At 62.5% G+C, this 18,396-nt stretch overlaps 2 protein-coding genes across 2 annotated transcripts in view; one reads left to right on the forward strand and one right to left on the reverse strand.

The window, feature by feature from the left end:
• PDXK (pyridoxal kinase) overlaps positions 1–18,396 on the forward strand; it is a 161,047-nt gene that overhangs the window by 19,609 nt on the left and 123,042 nt on the right. The window lies entirely within an intron of this gene.
• Positions 4,440–13,996, reverse strand: CBS (cystathionine beta-synthase). The gene is made up of 16 exons (XM_056119230.1): positions 13,964–13,996; positions 11,575–11,749; positions 10,489–10,595; positions 10,231–10,365; positions 9,784–9,863; positions 9,535–9,669; positions 9,255–9,324; positions 8,532–8,623; positions 7,882–8,007; positions 7,538–7,622; positions 7,121–7,226; positions 6,109–6,186; positions 5,891–6,025; positions 5,712–5,820; positions 5,024–5,108; positions 4,440–4,772 (listed from the first exon to the last, which is right to left on the reverse strand). Exons 2-16 carry the CDS (start codon positions 11,739–11,741, stop codon positions 4,672–4,674), a joined length of 1,611 nt encoding a protein of 536 aa, XP_055975205.1. The 5' UTR covers positions 11,742–11,749; positions 13,964–13,996; the 3' UTR covers positions 4,440–4,671.

Here is an 18,396-nt window from a genome sequence, read left to right on the forward strand (position 1 = left end):
CCGCCAGCCTCTGCCATTTGCTGTATGTAAAAAGAAACTCCTATTTTTACCTTGCTGGAATTATTGGATAAAAAGCTATTTTTGTAAATTGGTTATGAATTGGATCATGACTATATTGAGGATAAAATTTCTAGAGAGGAAATGACAGGCGCTTCCAGTTTCAATGTGGATGTTCTGTGCGGACCACATTGGAAGACCCCACCCAGAGGCAGCTGGCCAGGGGGGCCCTGCCCGCCCTGCAGCCCCTCCTCCCAGAGGGTGCCTCACGCCTGCTCGGAGCCTAACTGCCGTCTGGTGAGTTCGGGCTGGTGAGTGCCGGGCGCTGCTGATGGACATGTCTGGCCCAGAAGCGACTCCCGAGCGCTGTCTGGGTGTCCCGCAAGGACAGAATGGCTACCGAGTAGACTCTGTCACAATCTCTGATGTCAACCCCCAGCTCCGAGCGGCCTCACGGCGCTGGCCTGCCCCGGGGGCAAGAGGAACTCTGGGTGTTGGTTTCTTTCCTCAGAGCTGTAGAGTCAGGGGGCTCCAGGAGGCTGTGCCCCTGCTCCAGGGAGCCCCAGGGGCATGGGGTGGGGCGCAGGGGGAGTGCTAAGCTGGAGCCACTTTGTTCTGGAAGGACCCGTGGAGCAGGCCTGGTCAGCGCAGACAGACCGACAGACACACACCCATCCTGCGGACTTAATCTCAGCTGACTGGTCGGACTATCAGAACACGGCCACCCCAGCCACCAGCTCCTTAGCTGGGCACGTGGATGCCTTTGCGGGGCAGGGTGCGGAGGGAGGAGGGGTGCGGCCAGACGGGCTGTTGTGGGAACCCCGAGTTGCTTTTCATTTCCCTCCAGCCTGGATGTGTCAGGAAAGTGGAGAGGCTCGTGCTGGGCGCGGGAGGGCCCGGCCAGCCGTGCAGACTGTAACCACCCTCTTGTTTGTGAAGCAACTAGTCTCAAAACACGAAAATCCAACACACCTCTTGGCACGTGTTTGCTGTTCAGATCTGCCGCCTCACTCCCACAGCCATGCTCAGTCAAGCCGCTCCACTGCGGCCACACTTGGGAGTGGACAGGGGGTCTTGGGCTTCGTCGTGGGCAGCAGCTCCTGTGATAGCCTCTCCTGCACTCCACAGCACTGCTCTATGGCGCCAGCTCAAACACGCCAGGCTAGAGTCGGTGCACAGCCCTGGGGCCAGGTGCCGGACTAGCACGCATCACTCTGTGTTCCAGCTGAATGGACGAGTGGGCGGGCAAGTGAGTGGATGAGTGAGCAGTGGACAGAGGGTACTGGATGAGTGGCCCCTTCAGGGCATGCCAGCCTGTCCCCCCATAGGTTGGGCTGGTCTTGACTCTGGTCTGCCTGCAGGGCCCATGGTGGGAGCTGCCCAAAGCCTAGAACCCCACCCTGGGCCCCTCCCTCTGCAGCCTGACTGGGCAGGGGCCTGGCCTGTGCTTAGCCTGCCCTGAGACGGTGTCCCCTCATCCCAAGTAGCTCCTAGACTCGTGGCTGCGGAAAGGGTGGGACGGACTTGGACTTCCTGGGCTGAGCCCGGGGCCAGCCCTAAGCGCAGGCCGCCCCGTCCTGCCCCTGTGGGCAGAGGCCCCCACCTCGCCCATACCAGAGCAGTTCCCTGAAGCGGGATAAGCTGGACAGCAGCCCCCACCACACAGGTTTGGGACAAGGCCAACAGCATGGAGGATAGTGGGTGCTGCTGTGCTGGGCAGGGCTGCAGGAGCGGACAGGCTGTGTGTGGCTCCCAGGGCATGCGGTCGAGTACCCTCAAGGCTGCATCCAGCAGGGACCAGCTGTTTTCAGGGTCACCCAGAGGCACCACATGCCAGTACCTGGGACAGCCAGTGTGTGTGTGTGTGTGTGTGTGTAGCATGTCTCACCATGTGGTCTCTGTGTGTATGTAGAATGTGTCCGTGTGTCTAGAATGTGTCTATGTGGAGTGTGTTTAGAATGTGTGTGTGTGTAGAATGTATCTGAGTCTATGTGTAGAATGTATATAGGATGTCTGTTAGTGTGGGTCTGTGTGTAGAAGGGGTCTGTGTCTGTCTCTTCGTGTGTGTGTACAAGGGGTGTCTGTCTCCGTGTGGAGTGTGTGTGTAATAAAGTTTGTCTCTATGCCTATGTTTTTTATATCATTCGCGGCCGCGCGACATCTTATGACATCTCATTCCTACTTTGACAAACTGGCAGGCTACCGAATGTAGCCTGCCCACATGGCAGAGTCTGGCAAACTCCCCATGGCGCACCCAATATGCCAAATACCAGTAACAATGATGGGTCTCATTCTCCTATAGAGCCTTGAATATAACCTCAGGGCCAGGATGAAGGATACATTACTGGGGCCTGCTCGAGGCAATCGACGAATAACAGGATGATCTGTGATCTATGTCTATGTGTATGTGTGTAGAATGTGTCTGAGTCTGTGTGTAGTATGTAGCATGTCTCTCGTTAGTGTGGGTGTGTCTGTGTGTGAAGTGTGTGTGTAGAAGGGGTCTGTCTGTGTCTGTGGTGTGTGTAGGAGGGGTCTGTGTGGAGTGTGTGTATAGAAGGGGTCCATGTCTGTGGAGTGTGTGTGTAGAAGGGGTCTGTCTGTGGTATGCCCTGGAGGGAAGGTGACCTCCTGCTTGCTGGTAGCAGCGTCAGCAGTGGCTGGCACTCAGGCAGCTGTGTGGGGTCCGGTCCTGAGGTAGAGATTGAGGGGGCAGAGGGGAAGGGGCTGGGGCGGGCTTCTCGGTCACCTTGGAACTGAGTCAGGCTCGGAGGATTTGGCTGCACCCTCGGGGGGAGGGGGGAGGGAGATAACCTGCTGTGAGCAAAGGGTGACCCGCACAGAGCAGCACCGAGCTCTGCTGCCCAGGGGCACCAGGTGGGGTCAGGACAGTGATGGCTGGTCAGAGGCTTCCCAGGCTCTGGTTCTTCGGACATGGGGTGGGTGGGGGGGCGCGGGACAGAGGGTTCAGACTCTGGAGTCTAAGAACATAGATCCCTGGCACGAGAGCCAGAGGGTACTGACAGTGGAGGGACCGCACCCGGGCTTGCCTGCAGGATGGGGCCGTCACAGGCACCACTGCTAGGAGTGACCCCAACACACAACAGAAGAGGGTCCTTGGGGCTGGAGCAATAGCACAGCACGTAGGGCGTTTGCCTTGCACGTGGTCGACCCGGGTTCGATTCCCAGCATCCCATATGGTCCCCCAAGCACTGTCAGGACTAATTCCTGAGTGCACAAGCCTGTGCACTGCCAGGTGTGACCCAAAAGGAGAAAAAAAAGAGGGGCTGGATAGATAGCACAGTGGGTAGGGCGTTTGCCTTGCACGCGGCCGACCCGGGTTCGACTCCCAGCATCCCGTATGGTCCCTTGAGCGCCGCCAGGAATGATTCCTGAGTGCAGAGCCAGGAGTGACCCCTGTGCATTGCCAGGTGTGACCCAAAAAGCAAAAAAAAAAAAAAAAAAGAGGGTCCTTATAGAATGTTCAGGATGCTGTTGGTTTTTAGGCTCCCCCAGCTGTGCTCAGGGTCACTCCTACTGGGGCTTGGGGGACCTGACCTGGAGCCAGGGACGGAAGCAAGTCAGCATGTACCAGGTCAACACCTTCCCATCTATACCATCTTCCCGCCCCCTGGACGTTCTCAAGGGGACACGCCTGCACCCCTTCCGGGTGTTTCCGGGGTTCATCTTCTGTCCCCACCCCCATGTCAAAGCACCTGCAAGCTGGGCCAACCCCATTCTGGGACCTTCCAGGGTGTCTTGGCAGGCCGGAGTGTCCCCCACTGCCCTGGGCCTTGCTGACACTCCTGTCTCAAAATGGCCTCCCTGGTCACTTCTTCCCATTCATTGTCTTTCTGGAACTGTGATGGGTCGGGGGTTGGGACTCAGCTCAGACTCGAGAAGCAGCACAGGCCTTGGGCTTGGCCGCGCACTGCACCCACGTGGTCCCGCAAGCCGAAGCCCGTGTGGGACAAGAGCCCATAAACGACCCTTCAGAGGCAGCAAAGCCACTCGGGGAGTCGCAGCCTGCCAGGTCGGGGCCCTGACACCAGCTGTTCCGGGGCTCCCCCCAGGCGCGCCGAAAGCAGCCGTCACACAGGGCAGGGCACCCCAGGCTGGGGCAGCGGCTAGGGAGAGCCCAAAAGCTGCAGCAGCCGCGCCCGGAGCTGAGGGCGCCGGGAGGGGGGCTGTTGTGTCGTCCTTTAGCTTCGCGGTGCTGGGCCAGACCCCGCGCCAACCGCCTGTGCTCTCCCTGCCTGCGGGGTCTTACAGGGAGGAGTGGGGCGAGGCCAGGAGGCCAGGGTGCGGGTGGCGGGGTCCCCGCCTGTCGCAGGGGTGCGGCGCTGCCGGGGCGGGGGCGCAGGGTCCCTGCCTGTCAGAGCGGGGGACGCCGGGGTGCGGCGGCTGTCCCGAGACAAGGAGCTGGACGCGGAGGCCCGAGCGTGCAGATCCGTTTATGTGCGGCCCCGAGGACAGAGGGGTGGGTCAGCGCTGCCCACGGAGGGACGCGCACACTCGTCGCAGCTGAGAAGCCCCGCCCCGCCCCGCCCGGCCCCAGCGGAGCGCTCGCAGCCCTTCGCCTTCTAGAGGCTTCTAGAGGCTTCCCGAGGCTTCCCGGACTCCCCACAGCGCCGCTGGTCGGTCTGGGTCGGTCCGGGGCTGGCCGGCTCCGGCGGCCTAGCCGCTCCCCGGGCGGCTCCCGTCCCTCTCGCCCGCGGCCACGAAGTCCAGCAGGTCGATGGCCGTCACCACCGCGAACACGCCGTGTCTCTGGGTGTCTGCAGGGGAGTGGGCGTCACCGCGCGCCGGCCGGGAGTCGCGTCCCGCCCCGGGCGCCGCCCGCCCGCGGGTCTGTCCGTCCGTTGGTCCCTCAGTCCGCCTGTCTGTCCGTCCGCCCGCCCTCCCAGCGCCGGGCCCGGCCACGCGGGCGGGGCGGCGTCGGAGCCGCGAGGACATGTCCCACCTCTCCCGGCCGGGCCGTGAGGCGGCGCCGGCTGAGGGTCCCCGCCCCGCCCCGCGCCCCACTCACACTGGATCTGCTCCTGCAGCACCAGGGCGAACGGGCTGCTCTCCAGCACGCGTGACAGCTGGCCCAGCGTGTCCGACGGCCGCACCTGCGGACGGCCGCGTCAGACGCCCGCTCACACTCACCCGGGGCGCGGGGGGTGATGCGGCCTCTCCCCGAACATTCTAGAACCTGCCCAACACTCAGACGTGTGAGGTTCGTGCGCAGCACCCGGGTGGGGCCGCGTGCAGTGAGGCGCGTGCGCAGAGCTGGGGGCGGGGCCGGAGGGTCGTGTGCACTCTGGGGGCGGGGTTATGGCTCGTGCAGCACCGTGGGCGGAGCCTGAGCCCAGGCTCGCGTGCAGCACTGTGGGTGGGGTGCAGGTTGAGGTGCGTGTGCACCATGGGCGGAGCCAGGTAGGCTCGTGTGCAGCGCCTCGGACAGGGCTGAGGCTTCCATGGGGTGCTGTGGGCGGGGTCGAGGCTTGAGTGTGGGGGCCGTGGGCGGGGCCGAAGCTCAAGCAGCACCATTTGCCATAGGCGGGGCTGGGGCGTGTTCCAGCACTGGGGGCGGGGCTGGGGGCGAGGCCAGGCGTGTGCAGGGCCATAGGCGAGGCCAGGGCTTGGCACTGGGAGTGGGGCTGGGGGCACGTGTGCAGCACGTGGGCCTGCCAGCCACGTGCTACCAGGCCCGCTCGCTGCAGCCCCCCTACCTGCTTGAACTGCTTCTCGAGGACGCTGCGGACCGGGTCCCCGGGCTGCGCCTTCCCGGCCAGCAGACATGACAGCATGTTCCCCAGCGTCACCACGCCCAGAATCTCCCTGGGGAGAGGGACACGGTCAGCGCCAGCCCTGCAGCCCCCCGCCATCCCCCACGCCCCCCCAGACGCACCCCGACTCGTCGAGCACCGGCGCCTGGTCGAAGCCCTTCTCGCGCAGGATCTTAATAGTGTGTTCGCAGAGCACCGTGGGGAGCACCGTGAGCGGCGACGCCAGCTTCAGCTCCTGCACCTTCCTGTGCCACCACCTGCCGGAGACCAGTCACAGGGCTCAGCGGCCTCCCGGGAGCGCAGGGTCAAGGTCGTGACGGGCACGGGCGGGACTGCTCACCATGGCTTCTTCCCCGCCAGGGCCGCCTCCTCCAGGAAGCCCTTCTGCTGCATCCACTTGTCGCTCAGGAACTTGGACCTGCAGGAAGGGCTCCTCACTGCCCACCCTGCGGCCCTGCCCCCACACCCCACAGCACTCCGTGTGCGAGAGCCTCCGTCGGACACCAGACTCCTGCGGGCTGACAGCCTTGGTGACCAGGACATAGGATGGCTCCTAAGCTCAGTGTCACGGCAGGTTTCTGCCCCTGGGGTCCGGTGGGACCCCTCCCCACCCAACGCAGCAAGAACACCCTGCAAAGCACGACTGTGCCTGCACATGCACACACACGTACACATGATCACACACATACTCACATGCATTTTATACGTATATACACTCAAATTTGCATACACGCATGCACTCACATATATACACATGCACCCATACACACATGCACTTACCTCACTCACAAACGTATGCTCACGCACTCACACTTGTGAATACTGACTCACTGACCTCACACACCAGTGCCCCACAGTGCTTGCACTCAACTCACACGTGCACACACCTCACATGTGTGCACCTGCTGACCCAGCATATGAGACACACAGTAGAGTTAGTTCAGTGCTTCTTGAGTCACCAGGAGTGAACCCTCCCACCTGGGAACTCCCATGGGCGGCCCAAGCACAGTTGAGCCCAGTGCAGGAAGCCTGGGGTACAGACGAGAGGGGGACAGGGGTGCCAGCTCTGCTCCCCGGAGGCCTGCTGCCCTGGTGAAGTGGGTGGTGGGCGACCCAGCGCAGCTGTGAGCTGCTACGTGGGGGGGCTGCCTGAGTCGGGGAAAATGGAACTAGGGGCGTGGCCAAAAGAGCTGTGGTCAGGTACAGGGCGTGGTCTGGGCGGGACAAGGGCGTGGTCTGGGCGTGCGCAGGGCGGGGGCGAGGCCTGACTTGCATGGAGCTGGGCCACTGTCTGTGCAGGGGCACGGTCTAGCCTGGCCGGCAGGAGCTGGGCACCACTCGAGGGCACTCACATGTAATTGCGCACAGAGTCCGGCAGAATCACCACGCAGCGCTGGCCTTCTTGCAGCTCCTGGGCCACCTTCAGCGCCGCCGACACGGTGCTGCCCGCGCTGCCGCCTGTGTGTGGGGACAGCCCGTGAGAAGCGCGCTCTCCTGCAAGGGCCCTGTGCCCCTGTGGCTGGTGGGCTCTCAGGGTCGCTGCAAACCCTCCTGGAGCGCACAGACCTGGAGTGAAGGGGCTGCAGGTCCTGGAGGTGGCGCCCAGCCCAGCCCAGCACTGCCCACTCGGTCATGGGGTAAATCCACTGCCAATGTATCCCCACTCCCGGGGGGAGGGGGTCCCTGCCTGCCCCCCCTCACTTCCGGGGAGAGGTGTCTCTGCCCATCTCAACCCTCACCCCCAGCAGGGGTCCCCGCCAGCCCCTCACCGCACAGCAACCCCTCCTTGGCAATGAGCATGCGGGAAACCGCAAAGGACTCCTCGTCGTTGCTCTTGATCCACTTGTCTACCACCTAGACGGGACAGTCAGCATGGGGGACAGTCGGTATGGGGGACAGTCGGCGTGCGGGACAGGCATTAGGCCCAGGAGAAGCCCCTGCTGGGGGCTACAGGCTGACCCTGAAACCCAGGGTCCCTCCCGTGTCCCCTGCAGAGCCCTGGGACTCAGCCCTGCGGCCCCATGACACCCTGGAAGCTTCTGCACCACCCTCCTCTGCCACCTGTGCCCTCTCAGGATGTGCTGGGCACTGGGCACCTCAGGCTGCCACCTACCGCCCTGTCCAGCACCGTGGGCACAAAGTCGTAGCCGATGCCCTCCACTTCATACATTGTCAGGTCCGTCTGGTTCAGCTCCTCGGGCTGGGCCAGGATGGAGCCTTCGGGGTCCACCCCAATGATCTAAAGGGACGTGGGCTCAGGGCCGTCTTTGCCACACGTTCCGCAGGCCGCAGCCCCTCTGCCCAGGAACCACACCCCGCCGGCCTCGAGCTGGCTATGGACAGGGGTGCCCTTGGGCCGGCACTCTAGAGTGACAGCCGGCACACCACACAACTCTGGAAGCTCCTTCCCACCCCACTCAGTCCCCCTGGGGCAGACACAGAAGCTGCCCTCAGGGTCCGGCTGGTGGGGCTCAAGGGGCCTCTGTGGTGCCAGTGATGGAGCCAGGACAGGCCGTGCAAGGCCAGCGCCCGTCCACTGTCCTACCATTCCAACAGAGCCAGACTCAGAACCCAAACTCGGAACAATCCTTGACAGGCACTCACATGGTCCATGCCACCCCACCGTAGGTGGCGGGAGAGGTGCACACACGGGGTCCACAGCAGAGGCTCAGGCTACTGAGTAGGGACCACCAAGAAGCGCTGTCCACTGCTGCCAGCCTGGCCCCGCCCCCGTCCACCAGCCAGCCCTGGTCGTCCACTCACTTTGCAGCCGGGGCACTTCTCCTTCAGCTTCCTGGCGATGCCCGTGATGGTGCCCCCGGTGCCGGCCGAGGCCACCAGCATGTCCAGCTTTCCTGGAGGGGAGGCCCGCCAGGTGTCCCTCCTCAGACTCCGAGGAAGCCCCGGCCACACCCAGGCCTCCACAATTTCTCTGGGGTGGGCCAGGGCAAGGTGGGCCCAGGTGGCTACAGCTGCCTCTGGGACCCCTCGCTCTGTTCTCAGCACACAGCCCAGCCTGGGTGGGCACCAGGCCAACACACAGGGCCTGTGCTGCTGAGCCAGAGAATTCTCTCACACACCCGGGGGGCAAGGCCAGCCCTGTGCCAGCTCCCGGGCACAGACCCACACTGTCCACACCAGCCCCCAGCTCCAAGCAGGGAGCGTCTGGGCAAAGCCCGCCAGCCCCACGGGTCTTGGCATGAGTTCGTGGGAAAACTTCCCAGGAGCGTCCTGTCTCAGGGGTGAGCTCATGTCAACGCGGACAAGCCCAGGCTGGAACTCCACCCCCGGGAGCACTGACGCCAGAGCACGGTGCAGGAGGGAACGCAGCTCCTATGGGAAGGTCTGCGGGGTCACAAATAATACCCCATGGTATGTCCCGAGCCCGGTAAGAGGCCGAGCAGCGTCCCAGAAGGAAGGTGCCCTCGGACACGCTCGAGAAGGCATTTCAGAGGGGACAGCTGAGGGGGTCGCGCAGACACCCACCATCACACTGCTGCAGAATTTCCTCGGCTGTCGTGTCGTAGTGGGCCAGGGGGTTGCTGGCGTTGCGATACTGTGGGCACAGAGAGGAGTCACGAACCGGCCAGGCCCTGCCGACGGTTCACAGCCGCGGGCACGGGCCGAGCTTTGAATGCCAGGGAGGCTGGTGTCTGGCCAGGCCTCCACCAAGGGCACTGCGGCCCAGCTACCCACGCCCCCACCCCAGCCTCAGGCTCACAAATCCCAGCCACGTGGCTCCCCAATGGGGACCCCCTCGACACACCTGATCGAGGATGTGAGAGTTGGGGATCTCGCTCTTCAGCCTCCACGCTACACCCACATGAGACTCTGGGGCATCAAACTTGGCACTGGTGGGCGTCCTCACGATCTCGGCACCCAGGGCCCGCAGGACATCCACCTGCAGGGGAGAGCGTGCGTTGGGCAGAGCAGGGCTGGGGCAGGGACGAGCCGGGGGGAAGCTGGTAGGGGGGGCTGGGGGCTGAGGGGCCAGGGGCCGGGCACAGGGCTCTACCTTCTCATTGCTCATCTTCTCCGGCATCACGATGATGCAGCGGTAACCCTTCACAGCAGCAGCCAGGGCCAGTCCGATGCCTGGGGACAGTTGCAGTGAGGTCGCCATGGCCCTCCATCAGCCCTGTAGCCCGACCCCCACTGGACAGCCCAGGGGCGGGCCCCAGATGCCATCAAGAGAGGGGTGAGTGGAGAGAACACCTAAGGCAGGTGTGTTCACGGAGAAACAGTGGGGAGCACTCAGTAGGGAGCACCTGCACCCCCCAGTCGGGGGGGTAACGTGTCCCGACAGAGGGTCCTAGGGGAAGCAAAGGTGGGGGGCTTTTTGGAACCCAGGGAGGAACAGAGGCCAGCAGGAAGCCACCATGGACCCAGGGGACAGAGGACTGGCGGCCTCTGCTCGGATCAGATTGGGGGGCAAAGACGGGGGCCTGCCTGGGGGACCCACCCGTGTTCCCCGACGTGGGCTCGATGATGGTGTCCCCGGGCTTCAGTGTGCCGGCCCGCTCAGCATCCTCGATCATGCGCAGGGCGATGCGGTCCTTCACGCTCCCGCCCGCATTGAAGAACTCGCACTTGGCCACTGAGAGCGGGCAGGGGCGTCAGGAGAATGAGGGGTTCCAGCCGCACCCACACTGCCCCCCACACCTGCACCGGGAAGGGGCTTAGGCTGTGTCCACCACCCCCGCCTGCAGCGGGTACTCACGCAGCTCACACTTGAGGCCAAAGTCCTTCCCAATCTTGTTGATCCTCACCATGGGCGTGTTCCCGATCTTCTGCAGGATGTTCGGCAAGATTTTGGGGGGACTCACCCTAAACAGGGGTGTCTGTGATCATTTAGAGACCCACACCCACACCCCAGCCTGGATTCAGTGAAGACACTGGACACTCGCCAAAGTCACACACAAGACAGGACAGAAGACACACTTGCCCTGTGCTGTCCCCATGGCCCTGTCATTGGCGTCGCCGTGTGGCATGTGTGGCTGCCACTCTCCGCAGGTGGGTGTAGCCATACAGACACAGGAGGGGCCCGAGGGTCGACGCTGTGGTTCCGGGGGTCACCTGCGGCTACCCCAGTATGAGGCCACAACACTGACCGCCACCGATGGCTCCAGAAGCTCAGAGACCTTGGAGGTCCCTTGTCCCACCCCAGCCACCTCCAGTGGGGCAGACGCCAGCCTGCGTCCCAGGAGCCAAGGGGAGCCAAGGGGTCCCTCGACAAGAAGTACTCTAGAAGATGGGACGCACTCAGACATGCTGGACCTACTCAGCTATGAGAAGAAGGTACTGGGACAGTCCCGCGGGGAAGGCCAACCCGGGTCCAATCCCCAGCACCCCCGGGCCCCCCTCCCTGCCTGGAGTAACCCCAGGACACAGCTGGGTGTGGCCCCCAAAACAAAACCCCAATGTGGGGGCCGGGAACTATGCAGAGGGCACACTGCCATGTGCCCAAAGGAGGTTCAGTTCCTAGCGCCCAAGCGCACCAAGTCCCCATTGCTGGAGGGACCCCGGGCCTCCAGGCACCACCTGAGGCCCGCAAAGCTGCAATTCTGCTCGCAGCCCACACTCCAGGGGACTTGCAAAGCCCAGGAGAGAAGGAGAGAGACAGCAACGAGGCAGGGCTGGGAGGGTCAGCAGCCCCGCACCTCGCTCTCCCCGAGCACTGCTGCGTGTTGCCCCCAACACAACACATCAAGTCTCAAAGCCGCTGAGCCAAGCAGGGTGAGAGCAGGGCAGCGGAGTGCGGTGGCCATGGGGCGGGGCTGGAGAAAAGGGGTCAGGGGCGACTTACGGGGCAGTGTGGCGGTGCGGGGAGTCGGAGGAGGGTCTGCCCAGCTGCCAGGAGCACCTGCTGGGGGTGTCCGGCCGGATCCACTGGCGCCCCTTGGCTTCCGTGTCCCCTGAGAGGTGGGGGCAGCGCACAGGCCCATCCTGCACCTGGGGCGTCTCAGAAGGCATGCTGGGGTCTGGCACGGGGAGAGATGAGGGGGCGCTGGAGTGGGGGGGGCCGAACACAAGCCCCCCCAATCCCGCCAAAGCAAGGCCAAACCGCACGTGGTGGGCATGAGTAGATGCAGTGCCCCCATGAGAGTCCCACCAAGCGTTTCACTTGGTTTTATTTCCCTGGGGGTGGGGGGCACACCCAACAGTGCTCACTATGGGCAGGGCTGGGGGACTCTGGGCAGTGCCAGGGATTCGAACCAGGGCCGGCTGTGGGCAAGGGAGGGCCTTGATGCGTGCAGTCACTCTGGCGCCAGCAGTGCCCCTGGCGGTGAGGTGGGCAACGCAGACTTGGGCCCTGCACTAGGTGGGCACAGGTCCCATCCCCGAGACCCCAAGGGTTCCCCAAGCTCCACGGGGACTGAGCCCTGATCACAAGCAGGTGTGGCCCAAAACCCCAAAAGATCCAAGGGTAAAGAAAGTCAGCACGGGGTCCCGCTGCTGCCCGCCCAGCCTGCCTCCCCCGCCTGCCGGGTACTGAACTCTGGGGCTTTGGGGGCCAAAGGGGGTCCCTGGAGGACAGTGTTGGGGCTAAGAGAGGGCACTCAGGGCACAGGGCTGCAGGCAGGAGGGACCCTCTGCTCCCTGAGAAGCTTCAAAGGCAGCTTTGAAGCACTGGGCACAGGACACAGGGCACAGGGTACTGGCCGGGCACTGGCAGTACCAGCCAAGGTTCCAGTCCCCCCTTTTGCTCACTGGACAACCACCAGGAGCCACCTGGTGGCTGACACCGGCCCAGCAGCCCCTGAGGGCCTGGTGTGCCAGATGTCAGAGAGCACTTCGAGAGGACCCCGCGTCTGCAGGGAGACCCCATATATTCAGGGGACCCCATATCTGTGGGGGAACCGTATTTGCAGAGGACCCCATGTCTGCAGGAGACCCCATGTCTGCAGGGGCCTCCATATCTGCACCGAATCCCATGTCTGCAAGGGACCCCATATTTGCATGTCTGCAGGGAGACTCCAGAGGCCCCCATATCTGTGGGGAAACCCCATATCTGCAGGGGATCCCATGTCTGCAGCTCCCCAGCAGGGACTGTGGTTGGGGAGAAGAAGCTCCCCTTCACCACACAAGCCCCTATGTGCATTTTCTGCATGTTTTGGGGATTCATACACACACACACACACACACACACACACACACATACACACACACACACACACACACACACACAATTGGCCACAAAGCACAGCGCTGACACCCAGGGCAGCGCTCAGAGGTGCACCATTGGGACTTAAAGTGGGGGTGCAACTCCTCCACCTGCCACAGCCCCAGGGAAGTGACGCCCTCAGGACAGCCCCGACAGCCCAGGAGCCCTGAGGGTGAGCTGGGTGCAGCTTGGCCGGAAGCCCGCAGAGACAGGCACACACCCGCCTTTGTGGAAACTCGCCTCCAGAGGTCAGGAATTCGGTCACGCGTGCACACACACACACACACACACACACACACGAACAGGCAAGCTGGATCCCAACTCACACATACAAGCACATATAGGGAACCCGGATCCCAACACACCCACACCCAGATCCCAACACACACACACGCATGCGCGCGCGACCTGGATCCCAGCTCACTGTCTCTCTCTCACACACACACTCACAGAGGGAACCCAACTTCTCTCTCTCCTCTCACACTCACACCCGGGTCTCCCAACTCCCTCTCTCTCCCTCTCCTCACACTCTCACGCACACTCATGCACACACACTCGCACGCACACACACAGGCGACCCGGATCCCAACTCACTGTCTCTCTCACACACACACTCTTTCTCCCAAGGAAACCCAACTCCTTCTCCCGCCCTCCCTCTCTCCCTCTCTTTCTCCTCATACGCACACACACTCGCGCGCACACACGCATGCACACACACACTTGCACGCACACACACACTCACATGCACACATACACGCACGCACATGGCCACCCGGATCCCAGCCCCCGGCCAGCTCAGCCCGGAGCCACAGGAGGACACGGGCCCGGGCCCCGCCTGAGCCGCGACCCCCGGAGCTCGGGGTGAGACCCCGCCGGGCAGTGTGGGTCGCGCTCCTTCCCGGGCACGAGCCCAGCTCCTTCCCCGCCCCCCCCGCGCAGCCCCCCGCCTCCCCATTGACGTCCCCCCCAACCCCGGCGCCCCTGGACACCCGCCGACGCCCCCGACGGCCCCGACGGCCCCGGCGCTCACCTGCACGCGGCGCGTTCCAGCTTGAGCGCTCGCGGCCGCCCGCCCAGGATCCGGGAAGGCGGGGGGCGGGCGCGGGGCCGGGGCGCATGGCGATTGGTCGAGAGGCGGGGGCGGAGGCCGGTCCCACCCAATGCCAAGCGAGTACGCTCGCCCCTCCCCGCCCCCCGGCCCGCCCCTCCCCTCCCCCCGCGACCTCCGCCCTCGGGACACAAGCGGCTCTCGCCCCTCCCCCACTCGCGGACCCCTTCCTGGACCCGACCCCGGCCCCTCCCCCGGTCCCGGACCCCTGCCTGGACCCCCTGCCTGGACCCGGCCGCCGCTCTCCCCCTAGCCCTGGACCCCCGCGCCTGCACCCCCCCACCCCCACCCCGGCCCGGGACCCCCGCCAGGAGCCGGGCCAGCTCCGTGCGCGTGCGCTGGGTACCTGATGTTCCAGTCTCGCTTGGTTAAGCCCTCGCCCTGCTGGACTTATTTATCTATGAGTTTGAAAACGTCACTACCCGGGGCGGAACTTGTCCCCCGGCCAGGGCGCAGCCAGGCTGGCCCACGGGCTGCCCTGCCCTGCCCCTGACCCCCTCACTCACCTCAAAGAGCCCTGAGCACCCTTCAGGTGTTCCCCCCCGAAAGGATAGAGGTTTGGGTCTAACGGGCCCTGAGTTGAGTGCAGACACACACACACACACACACTGTTAGGGTCCAACATGAGCACACACACACACATGGGTGCGTACACACACATGGACACACCCACAAGCAGATGTGCACACACACACACAGAGGCACATGGTACATACATAGACACAGGCACATGTGCACATACACACAGGCATATGCACATGCGCACACACACACACACAAACACACACGCACAGGCACAGACTAGCAGAGTGCGAGGCAGGAGTCCCTGCCAGAGTTATCCGCAGTGAACTAACACATGTGCTCTACCTGGCCTGGAGCAGGAACTGGCAGGGGACATGTTTGTCCCCCAGACCCACAGGGCGGCCCTGGGGGCATCCAGCAGGCTTGCCTGAGCTCAGACTGGAGAGGACATGGGGCTACCCAGGGGCAGGACTTCCTCCTGCTGTCAGGAAACTGAACAGCTTGATCCAGGCCCCAAACAGCTGTTACCAATGACCCGGCCTGGACAGGGAGTGCACAGGGACTTGGGTGGCTGAGTGAACACCTGAGGCTGTACTTGGCCTACGAGCAGCTCCAAGGGCCCAATTCACACTTTGTATGTTGGAGCCCAGGTTCCAATCCCGGCACTTAGGCCCCCCAGCCCTGCTGGGAGTGACCCTGGACACAGCTCCAAGACAGCCAAAGAAGACCTGGACGGTCAGGTGGCCTGTTCGGCCCACCAGGGGTCAGTGGCCGTTGCGGTGCCTGGAAGGGCACTATTGGCAAGTGGGTCTCTGAGGCCACAGTGAAGACTGGAGAAGGGGGAGCCTCCCCAGGGCCCTGAGGGAGGCCCTGGATCCTGCTGGCCATTGAAGCTACAGGCCAAGGGAAGCAGCAGCCCCAGACAGCAGGTGACAACTGGGCACGAGGGTCAGGCTGAAAGGAAGAGCCTGGAAACAGCCTGTCACCTGGCCAGGCTCCCACCAGGAAGTTTGATTCCGCTCTCCAGTGTGTCTCTCAACCCCTCTGTTCTCTGTCTCTATCCCACATGTCTTTGTCCATGTGTGTGCACATGTGTGTCTGTGTGTCTGTGTGTTTCCATTCGCGCTTGTGTGCATGCACATATGTGCATGTGTGTTCATGGGTGTACACAAGTGTGTGCATGTGTATATTGTGTGTGCGTGTGTGTATATGTGTCTGTGTTCATGTTTGTGAGTGTATCCATGTGTGCATGTGGATATCTGTGTATGCATGTTGCATCTGTGTCTGCACTTGTGCATGTGTGTACCCGTGTGTCCCTGTTTGTGTGTCTGTGTTCATGTGTGTCCATGCATGTGTTCATGTGTTTGTGTGCGTGTCTGTGTATGTGTTCATGTCCGTCCATGTGTATATGTATCCATGCATGTGTGTGTGCATGTGAGTTTTCATATGTGAGCATATGTATCTGTGTGGATATGTCCATGTGTGCCCATCTGTGTATGCATGTCTATGTGTGTTCATGTGTGTTCATGTGTGTGTCTGTGTGCAAATGTGTGCATGTCTGTGTGTGCATGTGCCTGTGTGCTGTGTGTTCATATGTCCATGTATGTGTGCATGTCCTTGTGTGAGCATGTGTGTGTCCTTGTGTGTACATATCTATGCATGTGTGTGCATGTCCGTGTGTATGCATGTTCGCGTGAGCACACGTGTGTTTAAGTCTGGCCTTGGTCTGTCTCTCTTACTCCTCCTGTTCTAATGGCAGGGAGCAGCTGGGGCAGGGTGTCTCTTCATAAGCCCTGATTCCTTTCATGTATATTTTGTGTATAAACAAAAGTTGCTTCCAGAAACACAAGATTAAGGAGGGAAGCTACAGGGACTGAAATGATAGGACAGTGGGTAGGAGCTTGCCTTGCATGTGACACCCCAGCACCCCATATGGCGGCCCAAGCACCACCAGGAGTGACCCCTGAGCACAGAGCCAGGAGTAAGCTTTGAGCATTGCCAAGTATGGCCCCCAAACAAAACAAACTAAAAACCAGTAGAGGACTTTAGGCCAGGAGTTGGCTGAGGGTGGCAACTCAGGCCTTGATGGGAGCCCGGGTTCGACCCCCACATGTGGTCACCAGGATTGACAGATTGACCCACACCTGCACCCCACATAGTCCCCACACCTACCCCCACACCTCCACCCTCACACATACCCCAAACCCACACCCCCGTAGATGACACACACATGCATGCACACATACACACTGCTCTCCATGGCAGGAGCAGGTCCCTCAGATACTGTGTCCTGTGCAACTGTATCACCTGTGATCTTGTGTGACTGTCACCTGATTGTGTCATGCACAATTGTTGCTGGTTGTGTCATCAGCAGTTGTGTCACATGTGATGTCCCCCGCAGTTGTCATGTGTGATTAAGTCCCATGAAGTTGTGTTACCTGTGGCAGTCATGTGTGGTATGTCATTTGTGGTTGTGTCCCGTGTGACTGTTTCCCAGGTGGTTGTGTCCCATGTGACTGTGTACCAGGTAATTGTATCCCATGGGATTGTGTCCCGTGTGTTTGTGTCCTGTGGGGTTGTGTCCCATGCGATTGTGTCCCTGTGGGTTTGTGTCCTGTGGGGTTGTGTCCCATGCAGTTTTGTCCCAGGAGTTGTATCTAGCCCCTGCGGTTGTGTCCAGCGGTTGTGTCTAGCCCCTGTGGTGTCCCAGGGGTTGTGTCTAGCCCCTGCGGTTGTGTCCAGGGGTTGTGTCTTGCCCCTGCAGTTGTGTCCAGGGGTTGTGTCTAGCCCCTGTGGTTGTGTCCCAGGTTGCTAGGAGGCTCTGGCCTTTCTTTGCGTCACGGCCAGGCCTAGAATTGGGGAGGACCCCGGCCCTCTTGTCTCCCTGGGAGCTTGGTTGTGCAAACCTCCATCATTCTCCCCGGGCACTCAAACCCAGCCTCCCAGGGCCCAGACTCGCTGTCCATCGGTCTGTCTGTGCACTGAGTTCCTGGAGGCCCACGTTCCTGGACCTTGGACGTCCACTGAGGCCTTTGCTGCCCCTTTGTAGGTGTCTCTGCCGAGCTGTCCAGTGTGAGAACAGTCGCTGGGGGCTGGGGGCACTCCAGGCTCACGTGGCCACTGTGAGTCCAGGGACAGGTGCAAGGGAAGGTGGCCACCTGGTCAACTCAGCTTCCAGCACTGGGGGTGGAGGGCAGACCTTGAATTCCCCTTGAGAGACTGGCTGGCAGGGGGCACTGTCCAGGGAGCCCAGTGTCCCCCTGCTGGTCTGCATGAGCTCTGTGCTAGAGCTTCAGGGACAGCAAGACCCACAGTGATAGAAAGGGCACAGAGAAGCTTCTGGCACGGGGGGCCAGCTCCCACTGGGCAGCGGCAGGCAGGACCAGGACGTGGCCGGGGCAGGCGGTGTGGCATGGTGGGGCCGGCCTGGGAGGCACTGGCCTTGTGGGGGCACAGGAATGCCGGCCTTTGCAGCTCAGAGCACCCCTCGTCCTCCTCCTGGGCCTGTTGGCCTGTGCGTCCTGTGGCTGGAATCGCCTCCAGCGGGGAGCTGTGGTCACCCAGCGGGGGCCCCAAGGCTGGGGACGGCTGCATCCCTGCAGCCTCCCTCAAGGCCCCAAACCAGCCAAGCTCAGGAGCGGATGTGCTGGGTCACAGCTGGGGCTCCCGCTGGACACTCCGTCAGCATGGCCTGCTGCCTCCCTCTGGACTCCATACTTGGAACTGGGCCCCGCAGCCGGGCTGGCCATGTGCCCTTCACCAGGTGTGGTCCGAGGGAGGGGACAGCGGGAGGGCACCTACCTTGACGTGTCTATCGGAACTGACCCCCTGGC

The sequence above is a fragment of the Sorex fumeus genome, unplaced genomic scaffold, assembly GCF_029834395.1.
Source record: "Sorex fumeus unplaced genomic scaffold, SorFum_2.1 ptg000041l, whole genome shotgun sequence".
NCBI lineage: Eukaryota > Metazoa > Chordata > Mammalia > Eulipotyphla > Soricidae > Sorex > Sorex fumeus.

Coding starts and splice junctions, on each gene's coding strand:
- CBS (XM_056119230.1), bottom strand. CDS start 11,741: ATGCCTTCTGAGACGCCCCAGGTGCAGGATGGGCCTGTGCGCTGCCCC. Junction 7,623..7,881: donor CCACGGTGCTGGACAGGGCG/GTAGGTGGCAGC, acceptor TGTCCCGTCTAG/GTGGTAGACAAGTGGATCAA. Junction 5,109..5,711: donor TCGAGAAGCAGTTCAAGCAG/GTAGGGGGGCTG, acceptor GGCCGTCCGCAG/GTGCGGCCGTCGGACACGCT.